Below are 12,321 nucleotides of genomic sequence, written 5' to 3' on the forward strand. Positions count from 1 at the left end.
ATTTTCAGTAAATTTATGGAGTTGTATAACCATTTCTATAATCTTGTTTTAAAACATTTGATAGTGCCATCCATATTTTTTTAGCCCATATGCAATTAACACTCCCTCCTAGTTCTAGGCAATGGCTGTTTTATTTCTGTTGATTTGCTCTTTGTCACTAAAACTCTTTCTTTTCTGGACATTTCATATAAGTGAAATTGTGCACTAAATGGTCCTTAGCACCTGGTTTTCCTTAAGTGAAATCTTTTTGGAGTTCATTTGTTGCATGTATCAGAAATTTGTTCCTCTTTTATTTTTCTATTTTTTAGATTTTCTGATAAAGCACTGGTTTATTTTGCTACTGTTGTACTAGCACAAAAGTGTAGGACTTAACATTCCAAAGAAATATACCCATGCTAGTGAGATTCACTTACCTGTAGACATTTTTCTATTTTCATTATTTTTAGATTGAAGTATCCTTATTAAAAAACACACAATTTTTGAGTTTACTTCAGAGACTTTTGAAAACATAGATTCCTATGTACCAATAACTGAGCTGAGATACAGAATATTTCTATCATTCTAGAAAGTTCTCTCCTTCCCTCTACTAGTTAATCTACCCTCCACAGAAGTAACCATTGTTCTGATTGCTAGCCCCATGTTAATCATACTAATTTTAATTTTTTAAATTGTAAATTGTGTCAATGCTATTCTGGTCACAACACTGCCTTGAGTCTTTGGATGATATTAATGTATTTTCATCATTCAAATCTGGATCCCAGATTCTTGATTTTTTGACTTAAGGGTTGTCTACTTGTTAATCTACTGTCAAGTTCATAGCCTCTTTGATGAATAGAACCTGTATTAACCCAAATGGCCACACAAGACTAGATACTACAAGTAACCTAGTCTTTTGGAATACTATTGAACTGTGCAAACTACTTAAAAATTAACTCCTAGAATCTAAACATGCATTTCTAGAGCAAGTCACATCCATTATTTCAATCCTCAGTAGCCTTTGAAAATGATCAGCTGGGGGGAGGGGAGGGCATTATTTTCAATTTATAGATGAGAAAAAGATTGAACAAGTAGGTGGCTTATATAGAATCCCCTTACCATTAACCTTTGTTGTCAGGTCTGGATTTCTCTTATATTCATTTCATTGTCCTAGGCTGCATGTGCACAAAGAAAGAACATGCATTCTAAAATTTAATTTCCTTGTTTCTTCTCTGAAAATTCATAAGTTACCCATTCCTTCCATCCTCCAACATAATGTTTAGCACTATTAAAGCCCAGAGATCTTGCTGTGTCCAGAGCTGCCTTGCTTCTTACTCCTGCTAAACAGGAAAACACTAGACTGATTTGGATGGCTTTATTTCATGGTACTTCTCTTTGAAGTCTCTTGAGCCCATCTGTAGAGCTTCACTTACTTCATGCAATGGTATATTGATAGATCTAGGAATCTTTCCATATGCAAGAATTTCCCATTTCTCTCTAACATCAATTAGCATAATATTTTTGGACCTCAACAGGTTTTTAAGTTCTTTGTAAGTGACATCCTTAGAAATAGTACAAAAAATATGGCAGGTTTCCTTTATTGACTTCAAATCGCAGAACACAGTTTCCAGAGCTGTTCCTCTTTTATTGCTAGAAAGTATTACATCATATAAATATTTGACATTTTATGTATTGGTAGTTTATAATCATTTAGTTCCTGACATAGGAATAATGCTGCTATAAATTTTCATGTATATGTTTTCATATGGACATATGTGTTTATTTCTCTTTGGTAAAGTTTTGATACAGTTTGTCTAATGAGTGTGAAGTGGTTTACTTTTGTAGTTTTGATTTGCATTTTCTTAAGAATGTTGGTCATCTTTTCATTTGGTTACTGGCCATTGATATACTTTTTTTGATGAAATATCTATTCAAATTTTTGTTATTTTTCAAATTGATTATCTGCTTATTGGTCTGCAAAGTTGTTTGTATATTTTATATACAATTCCTTGTCAGAAATATGTTTGCAAACATTTTCTCACTATCTGAACTCTACTTTGACTTTCTTAATGGTGACTTTTGAAATTTAAAAGTTTTAAATTTGAGGAAGTCTAAAATATCATTTTTTCCTCTTATTGATTGTGTGTTTGCTGTAGAATCTAAAAACTTACCTAGACCAAGGTCACCAAGACTTTTTTCTATGTTTCCTTCTGGTTCTACAGTTTGAGCTCTTATACTAAAATGGATGATTCATTTTGAGTGTAATTTTTGTATATTGCATTACATATGAGTCTAAGTTCTTTCTTGGGGGACTACAGAAGAGCTTTAGAGAAACCTAGTTGTCCCAACACCATTTGTTGAAAAATTGACTTTTTCTGGCAATTTTGTTGAAAGTCAATTGATTTTCAGTATAGTGATCTTTTTTTCAATGGGTTCTCAAGTCTGTTCAGTTGATCTATGCTTATTCTTACCCTAATACCACACTGTCTGTATACTGACACTTTGCAGTAAAATTTGAAATCAGGTGTACAACTCTTTCAGCTTTGCGGTTTTTCGGAAATGATTTGGCTATTCTAGGGCCTTTGCATTTTTGCATAAATGTTAAAATCACCTTGTTGATTTCCATAAAAAGCCTACAGGGATTTATTTGAATTTAGATAACTCTTTGGAAAGAATTGCTATTTGATGATGTTCAGTCTTTTAAAACATAAAGATGAACTGTCTCACCATGTATTTATATCTTTAATATCTGATGACAGTGTTTCATGTTTTTTTTTCTTTCAATGAGAATTTCTATGCAATATATGAAAGATGACACAAAATTTCAAGTGCCTTTTAAAATTTTTTCCTGCATTTTTTATTAGTGTGTATTGGTTATACATTTAATAGGTTGAATTTTGGCAGATTTGTATATTCACATTGGTCACCCACCAATCACTTCCCTGGTCCTATATTCCCTCCTAGTTTCACATGTTTTTGTGATACTGGGAATTAGAACCCAGAATCTTCATATTGGGCTACATTCACCCATCCTCCTTCCTGCCCACCCGCAGCCTATTTATTTATTTATTTATTTATTCAGAGACAAGGTCTCTATACGTTGCCCAGATTGGGCTGGAATTTGTGATCCTCCAACCTCAGCCCCCCAGAGTGCTGGGATTACAGGTGTGCACTATCACTTCTGGATTTCGAAGTGCCACTTGTGTAGTGATTCTGACATTGATCTTAGAACCTAAGTTAAGATTGAATTCTGAATAATTCTCTACTTCTGATGTGATTTCAGAAGAGAAAATAGAGATTAAAAATCTCTAAAAATAGAGATTGACGTACAGAGTTAGTTTGGTGGTGATAATGTATTATTGCTTAAGAATCTTTGTATAGCTTTGAATCAATGACAAAGTTTTTGCACTGGGATCAATAAGATTCTCATTCATCATGAAAATTATGCTCTAAGGATCTAATAACTAAGCTTCCAAAGCAGAATTTTCCCATTGCATATTGAGTATGTTAGGTTGTTGGAGTACTTACAACATCTTTTGTAACTCTGTTTGTTCTTGCTAATTCTGACAAATCAAAAATTTTGAAGAAAGCTATTTTTAATGGCTCTTTTTGATTAATGAAGCTTTGATATCAAAGTTTATGACTGACCTGCTTAGATTTCAGAAAGCTAAAATTTGGTAGGTATATACCTACTAGCACAAGGGATCAGAACATGGCTTTGCTTAGGAAGCATATTTTATTATTCTTAGATTCATATTGCTTTGTTCATAAAGTGATGAATTTCTGTTGATATTTAAAATTCTGTGAGCATAAGCCAATCGAAAGCCTTCTGTTTTGCACAGAAATAAAAATATGATTAAAAAATGAAAAAAACCCACAACAAACCAATCTCATCAGCATGTAGATAGCCCCCAAACATAGCTTAATGTAAAATAAACTTTAAGTGCAATTTGTGCATTTGTGCCACATTAACATATAAATATCTGTCAGAACATATCATAAAATTGGCAATATTTCTAGTACATACAAAAAGTTAGTATTTATTTTTCCTAAATAAAGGAATTATTGAAAACCTTTGACATGAGTATCATTTGTATCATAATGAGCAGGAATGTTAGTTAAAAACACAAGTTCCAGGCTTTATTTAAGTCTATAGGCTGAGAATATCAAAGGGTAGTACCAGGAATCTAGCATTTTAGAGTGATTCTCATGTATATAAAACTTTGAGAATTTGTTTTTGGTATAAAACAAAGAGAACAATTTTTAAAACAAATTGTAACAGGTTAGAAAATTAAGTATTTACTACTCATTTTATTTATTTAGCATTATGAATTACTTTACAATATTGTATACATACATATATTTATAAATCTCAACTAGTTCCTCTAGACAGAGATGCACGTCCATGTAACTTGTTTCCTCAAGATTCTTGAAAACAGAGTTCAATTTTAGATGATTTTGTGCCTTTCTTACAAAATCAAGTGTGTGGAACTACTTATACATATCATGGGTGATATATTAGGTAGCATCGCTAGTAGATATTAAGTGTTAAGATCTTGGACCTTGGCATTGGGTAGTCCTAACTGTCCTAATTAGTAGATGCTAATTTTGGCAAATTACGTACGTGTTCAAAGTCTCACTTTTCTTGTGTATAAAACAGGAATGTTAGTAATAATAGTATCTACCTTACAGATTTGTGGAAATCAATCATATATATAATACTATTTACACTAATGTTTCAATATTATTATTATTGGATTAATAATTTTGCTTTAGAAGAAAATCATTATAGTAAAGGCTTTATGCTTTATAGGCATAATTCACACAATCATTAATTCAATTATAGTTGCTCAATAACTTGAAATATCCAAGTAATGTATACGTATACTAAATAATATAATCTAGGAAGTATAATAAAATATGTTTTCTTAATTATAATAGTTTGTTTTTTAAAGGTAGCTTAGACATTATAGAAAGTAAATATGAAAGAAAATACTCATTTTGTTACTTTTTAAACTTTTAACTTGGAAATAATTCAGCACCTACAGAATAATTGCAGGAATAGTGTACAGAGTTTCCAAATACATTTTCAGCCTTCTTACCTGAATGTGGGCATCTTACAGAACTATAGTTAATCAATCTTAGGAAGCTGTTTTTGATGCAATTATATTAACTAAAGTATCATATATATTAAGATACCATAGATTTTCCACTCTCAGCAGTTTCCACTAATGTTTCTTATTTTTTATTCTAATACATTTCAGAATACCATGTTGTGTTTAGATATCATGTCTCTTTAATCTTCTCCAATTTGTGTTATTTATTCAATTTTCCCTTAACATTCATGACCTTGCTACTCTTTTTTTATTGCTCTTTTATGTTTACTTTGTTTATGTAACTGATAATACAACACTCCTTTAATTAATGTTCATATAATTTCAAAGCTTCATAACATAAAACTTACATGTGAATAATAATAGTTATTTGCTACAGAATTTCTGTTGATTTATTTTAAAAGTTTTATATCAGATTTGGACCATGGCTCAATATATTTTTGTTTATAAAATAACTTTCATTATTTGTAACCCCTTCTAGGAAGATAATGTTACTAGTTTAAAGTATACATTTGGTTTCTATGCATTAGAAGTTTATTTATAAACTTTCTCTCCAAAATGAATAATCTGATATTGAATAGAAAGATCTGATAAAAATTTTCCACATTTATAAATTCAGTTTACCCCACCACAGCTTATATGCTGCTAAGTGAAGGCCTATGGTTTAAAATTTTCTCACATGTATAGTCACATAATTTCTCATGGGCATGGATTTTCATATGTTGATTAAGGTGTGCACTCTGGCTAAAGGCTTTCCCACATTCATTTCATTTGTAGGGTTTCTCTCCTGTATGTGTTTTTTCATGTTGATTAAGATTCATTCTCTGGCTGAAGGCTTTCCCACAAAAACAACATTCATAAGGTTTCTCTCCAGTATGAAGTCTCTGATGTTCAATAAGAGCTGTGATGCTGCTAAAGGCTTTCCCACATTGATTATATTTATAGGGCTTCTCTCCAGTATGGATTCTCAGATGCTGAGTGAAGGAAGAATGTTGATGGAAGGCTTTCCCACATTCAGTGCATATAAAAGGTTTTTCCCCTGTGTGAATTCTCTGATGTTGAGTAAGATGTATTCTCTGGCTGAATCTTTTTCCACATTCATCACACTTATAGATAGGGTTTCTCTCCTGTGAGCACTATCTGAGGTTGGGTATGAGACAAATTGTGGCTGAAGCCCTTTCTACATTCACTGGGATTTTCTCCAGTATGAATATGACTAGTAAGAATACACTGATTGAAGATTTTTCCACATTCATTATATTCGTAAGGATTTTCTCTTATATAATTTCCCTGGTAATAAATCAAGTCTGAATTATTATGAAGTGGTTTTAAAAAATAGTACTTCATAATGCAACATTGAACACTTTGAATGAAAAATTCTTTAGTTCACCTTACTAGAGGTATCATTGAAATGATGGATAAGACAATTATTAACTTATCTCTTGTATACCTGTCTCCTTTATACAGTGCCTTCACTCTATCCCATCATTACATATCTTCACTGTTAGGTAAATGGTGGCAACCAAGTAAAAGAACACAGCCACCCTTAATTTGGGGGTTCCCAGGTAGACCTCCTGGAGTATCTCCAAAGGAGAGTCTATTTAGAATTTATCGATCTGGGTTTTTACTGAGGATTATAGGAGGTTAGTGGGATGGTCTTAGGTGGAGTGAGGCAAGAGAAAGCTTGAGATTCTAGGAGTGAGAATAGTTGAATAGAAACAGCTGTGTGGCAACATGGTTACTGTAACAATGGCTAATGTTTTGTTGTGCCTAATAAAGCAGGGGGGTGGTGTGAGGTGGCAACAGGGCTGAGATTGTTCCCAGAGCTCAGGCAGTTGGGAGCAGCCACTCTGGGAACTTGGGGGGCAAGTGCAGATTAGACCTATCACTCACTAGATAACATTTTGACTATGAAAAATTTAAGGCTTCATTATTGTTTATGTATTTTTTCTAGTTAATATTTTACTTTTCTTTGTACGTGCTTGCAGTGTATTTACTACATTTCTCATGGGGAGTTGGCACGTGTACATAACACATTTTAATTCTTGTTTACATCTACCCTCTCTCTCTTGTTCCCTTCCCTTTTGCAAAAGATCTATCTCCCTGTTTCCTATTATCCATCCTTTATTTTATTTATTTATTCAGGCTTCTTTAATCAATGAATGAAATAATTTCCATACTCCTAAAAAAACACAGACATTTAAAAAAATTTTCAGATTAAAATTGAACGAATCCCACTTAACAAGTTTTTTCAATGTCTTACCTTTTTCCTCAGCCTTACTATGTATCAGTCTATGATACACCCTCATTTTTTGTTGTATGGAGATGATTTTTATATGCAATATTTTTAGCTAGATCATTCCTTATGAAGAGACTAGCATTCATATTTGAACTATCCAGTAGCTTTTGTGTCATCAAAATCATGTTGAAGAAGTGCCCAAAGATCCTAATAGGTGACAAATTTGACAGAAGTGAACCTGGTAGACCTCTCTATATGTTGTTACTTAAAAACATTATGATTTTAATCCTGCTCATAATGCTTTAATCTAATAATTGTGCCTTTTGTATTTATGTGGCTTTAAAAAAACTAGTTTTTAAGCACTGAGATTAGGCTTAACCCATTTTTAAATGGAGTAATTTAGTAACAGTTATACAGCATTAATTATTTCACATTTGTTATGGTATTATGAATTGATAGTTCTATCTCAGTCCTGACTATAAATACCATTTAAAATGTTTATCATAAAATCTAAATAATATCAGTCTTCTTGGCCTGACATTAGAAGTAGTTTTGACCGTAGTGTTAGTCAATAAAGGGAACTCGGATCTCCAGTTTATATAATGTAATATAATATTTTGCTAAATCTTTATAAGAACAAATAATTGTTGAATTTATCCACTTTATTCATGAAAAAAATCCATGAAGTTATCTCAATATTTCAGGAAATTGTAAGTGTATGGTATTTATTTAAAATATATTGCTCTACCCTTAATCATAGCTTTACCTTTCACAAAGTTAATTTTGTAGGTTATAATTTCACCTATCCCGTTCTATTTCCCTGTTCTATTTGTTTCCACTCACTTAAACTTCATCAACTCTCTTAGCAATAGAATTCAGTATTCCTCATCTTTCTCATCTGTGTTAGCAGATTTGCCTTGTCTTTGAAGATGGATGGTTGGCTTGTCTGTGAGAGGACAGAAAAGGCTTATTATGTGTCTTTGGCTCCTAAGGTAGTGATGTATGTCATTGTAAAGATATATAGTTAGCTAAGGAGCCTTTTTGATTTCAAACAAACCAAATATTTTAGATTAAATTGTACCACTTAACTTTCATGGTTACATTGGCATCAGAATCAGCTTTTCTTGGAAAACTCCTTTCCTGATTTTTTTCTTTGGTTCAGAATATATCTTGAAATGGAATGGAAAGCTTAAAAAGTTAACTGAATCTCAGATTGTTCCATTAAACAATGATTTTGTTATTACATTTCAATAATTTATATACAAGTATTTACATTAAAAAGTACTTGGAAAACAAGCTCTAAAAATACTTGGCAAAATGCAATTGAAATTTAGGACAAGCATTAATATATAAATGGTTATGTATGGTTAGTGAATTTGAATTTTGAATTAATTCATTTACATTGACTACCTTTACAGAGCAAGAAGGGAGGGGGTAAAGAAATAACTCCCCTGCCCTGAAGAAATGCAGTAGTCAGGTAGCATGTGCTAGACCCTCAGTTAGATTCCCAGATCTGAAGAAAAATTCAGTAGCATTTCAACCAACCTAGGGAGCTACAGTGAAAGTCTTGTTATGGGTTTAAAAAACACTTGAACTGCTTTAATAGTATTATCTGTATTCAGATGATTCATGATTAAAGGCAGAATAAGATCTGTACAAATAAATAAGACTCATCCTTAACTTAGATTCTCTTTTTGAGTCAATTGTTTCAGCCTGTGGTTTCTTCTACCTTTTGCTAAGATTATTACAGAGAAGGCAAGATTCTTTGGTTCAATGTTTTTGTTTTCTTCAGTTTGGATTGGAATATTGCATTCTTGATTTATGAAATCATCTCCTGGAACTCATATTTCAATTCTACTCATTTTTGTAGATCTGTATTTTATACAAAACTCCCTTTAATATTTGTAGGTATTCTAAAGCTGGTGGAAATGAAACAGCATGCGGAAAAGGTAATATAAAATTAATACCTTCTATTAACGCACCTGATTGTTCTATGAATTAAATCATGTTTATTAGAAAGTTTGATAGATGCTTAAATTTCTACTGAATTTCCTTTTGAAGTATGTGCTGGTGAGGTATGAAATGATTAGAAACCAGCCAGCTTGAAGAAGGCAAAAGTCCAAAAGCTTTTATTTATTATGGCTCCTATTGATAATAGTTAACATTTAAAAACATTGGGAAGGTAATATTTGAAAAAATCAATCATTTATTGAATATAAATTCAGAATGAACATATATTTTCTTTAAATAATTTGAAAATTAATTTGAATTATTTATTCTACTAAGTATTTAGTGCCTGTGACTATTTTTTGTTCATTTTGACTGGCAGTTACTTAAAAATGTAAAAATGCACTTTTCATAAATATATATTAAGTGTAATATATACTTATATATAAATATGAAAAGCTGCAACCAAATGTAAGTTGATATTAAAAAGTATATTTTCACATAGGAAAGATATGTAATTTCATATATAGCAAAATAACCAGTTGTTTCATATATAGTGAAATAGTTTATCAGATTGAAGTCAAGCTACTGGCTGTTAACTGTATCTGATTCTTGTATTTATAACTGATATGTTCTGTGTAAGGTAGTATATTTGAATATTTTCCATTTCAGATATTTTCCTGTTTTTATTGTCTGCATTTTTTCTATAGTGAAGTCATTTGAAAACATGCTTGTTCATTGCAAATTAAGGAGAATTGATTCAGGTAGAACATCTACTGTCTAAGTCAATAGATTGAAGGCTTTAGGGTAGTATGATTCATGTTTATGATGACTGTACAAATGTTCTTGACTATTGTCTTACCTTTTAAAATGTCTTAGTTTACATATGCTATGTAAGACAGTCTCTTCTTTGCTTCTGGACTCTTAACCTTTTTATTAACAGCACTTATTAGATGTTTATTTGTGTATGTAGAAAGTGAGGTGTATACTTCCAGAGTGTTTAGATACATACTACTATCAAAGACTGAAGACAAGGTGATGTTTTACAAAGACTAACAACTACTAAATTAATGCATTAAAGTTGTTTTACATCTGTGGTTAAGTCTATTTATTTTAAGAAAATTTGTTTTTTGTATTAACTCCATTAATGGATTTTAAAGAATATAAGTATTCGATTTTTTATAACGTTTATTTTTTTCAAGGTTTCAGAATCAGCCAACATTTTGATGTACTCACACCTGTAATTAAAGTATGCCTTATTTGAGCTAGGAAATTAATATCCTTTATAGTGTATATGGCCTTACGATTTTTTATGGGGTATATCTTGCAGATAAACTGTCTCAAACTTCCAGAAGTTCTAATAGAAATTTCCATCCAGGTTCACCATTCTTCAAAGAAAAAAATGTACAAATGAAACAAAGTGAAATGTAATTGTTTTTCAAATTTTAATTTTTATTAGTACATGTTTGCAGTACATAATGATTACATTCATCATGGGGAGTTGGCGCAGGTATAAAACACGTAATAGTTCTTTTTACATCCCCTTCTCCTCGCCTCCCTCCCCTTACCTCTATCTCTTAGCCCCTTCCCTTATGCAAAAGATCTGTCTTCCTCTGTCCTATCATCTCTTTTATTTTGCTCTTTTATTTATTTATACTTTGAGTTTCTCATTTAAGAGAAACTGTGTGATATTTAAACTTGTGTGATTATTTCATATGGCAGATGGTCTCAAGGTGGTTCCATTCCTTACAAATGATTCAAGTTTATCCTTTTTGATAGAGTAGTTCACAATTGTTCATAAATACTCTATTTTCTTTTTCCATTCTCCTGTCAATGGGCATATAGGCTGCTTTCAAGTTTACCTATTATGAGTTGTGCTACTATAAGCACAAGTATGCATATATCACTAATATGATGTCTTTAAGATGCCTAGAAGTGGAATAGTTGTGTCGAATGGAAATTTTGTTTTTAGTTTTTTGAGTAATCTCCATATTAATTTCTATAGTAGTTCTACTAGGTCTCATTCCCACCAACAATATAGAAGGATTCCTTTTCTCAATTTATTATTTGATTTCTCTGATGGAATCTCAGTATGTTGTTTTGAAATTTATTTTACAAATTTGGAACACTTTCAACTATAATTTGGCATTACAATAAGGTGACAGTAAATTAAGAAGGAATAGATCTTAATCTACCTTATACTTCATAGAGTGATGAGACATTAGTGTGTTAGAAACCCTTTGATTTCAGAAGCAATACTTAATAATCAGAAGCAGTAGAGAATTGGAAGGTACTGTCTTTATCTCTAAAGGTAGAATGATTATACAATATTCACCTATAAATTTTCTTTAAAAAAGAAATAGAAGTGTCACACCAGGTGTGACTATTTCGTTTTATTTATTGGCATCCATGTATGAGAAGGACTTGGGGTATTTTTGATAATTTTTTTTCTTAGTTTTATATGCTACAGTGAAACTATGGGCTTTCATGGAAGCTTTATTAAGAATTTCAGGGGCCGGGGATTTAGTTCAGTGGTTTCGCTGCCTGCTGCGCAAGCTCAAGGACCCAAGTTCGATCCCCTGTACCAAAAAAAAAAAAAAAAAGAATTTCAGATATATCAGTAATATTTTTCATGCTACATAGCTTCTTATGATAATATTTATCCATGGCTAATATAGTCAGGGATATATATACACATATATCATATTATGTGCATATCACATATGCATATGTGTATATATTATAGGAAGGCAGCGTATAATTCTTATTATCCTCATCCTGATTTTCACTTCAGATTTTCGCAAACGAATTAGTGATTGTTTCATGTTGATCTGACTTTCTAATTTCATATTTCTTTCTCAAAAACCATTATAATTGTTTTATGTTACATGAGTAAAAATACAAGAGTTCACCTTTATTTTGGATAAAGCTTTCAGGAGAAAACACAATCATATTGTTTGGATTCAGTCATATTTTCAAGAAACTAAAAGTTTTAAAAAATGAAATATTCTCAAAGAATTTAGTGGTAGCTGGACAGTCAAGGAA

General features: G+C 31.4%; 1 protein-coding gene and 2 pseudogenes across 15 annotated transcripts in view; 1 reads left to right on the plus strand and 2 right to left on the minus strand.

Moving 5' to 3' along the window:
• The window catches only part of Slc4a10 (solute carrier family 4 member 10), a 308,057-nt gene that overhangs the window by 19,867 nt on the left and 275,869 nt on the right, over window positions 1–12,321 (plus strand). For 3 of the 15 annotated variants that reach the window (XM_087199480.1, XM_087199472.1, XM_021265623.2), the window contains exon 2: window positions 9,238–9,278. The exons of the other annotated variants lie outside the window; for them this stretch is intronic. In XM_087199480.1, coding sequence (XP_087055606.1) covers window positions 9,258–9,278 — 21 coding nt within the window. In that variant the 5' untranslated portion in view covers window positions 9,238–9,257. The remainder of the gene's footprint in view (window positions 1–9,237; window positions 9,279–12,321) is intronic. 15 annotated transcript variants of the gene reach the window in all.
• Window positions 1,096–5,092, minus strand: LOC147829928 (thiosulfate sulfurtransferase/rhodanese-like domain-containing protein 3 pseudogene; annotated as a pseudogene).
• LOC147829929 (uncharacterized) lies at window positions 5,726–6,437 on the minus strand (annotated as a pseudogene).

The sequence above is a fragment of the Heterocephalus glaber genome, unplaced genomic scaffold (assembly GCF_053883595.1).
Source record: "Heterocephalus glaber isolate CG9 unplaced genomic scaffold, H.glaber_assembly_v1.0 deba00000347, whole genome shotgun sequence".
Classification (NCBI taxonomy): domain Eukaryota; kingdom Metazoa; phylum Chordata; class Mammalia; order Rodentia; family Bathyergidae; genus Heterocephalus; species Heterocephalus glaber.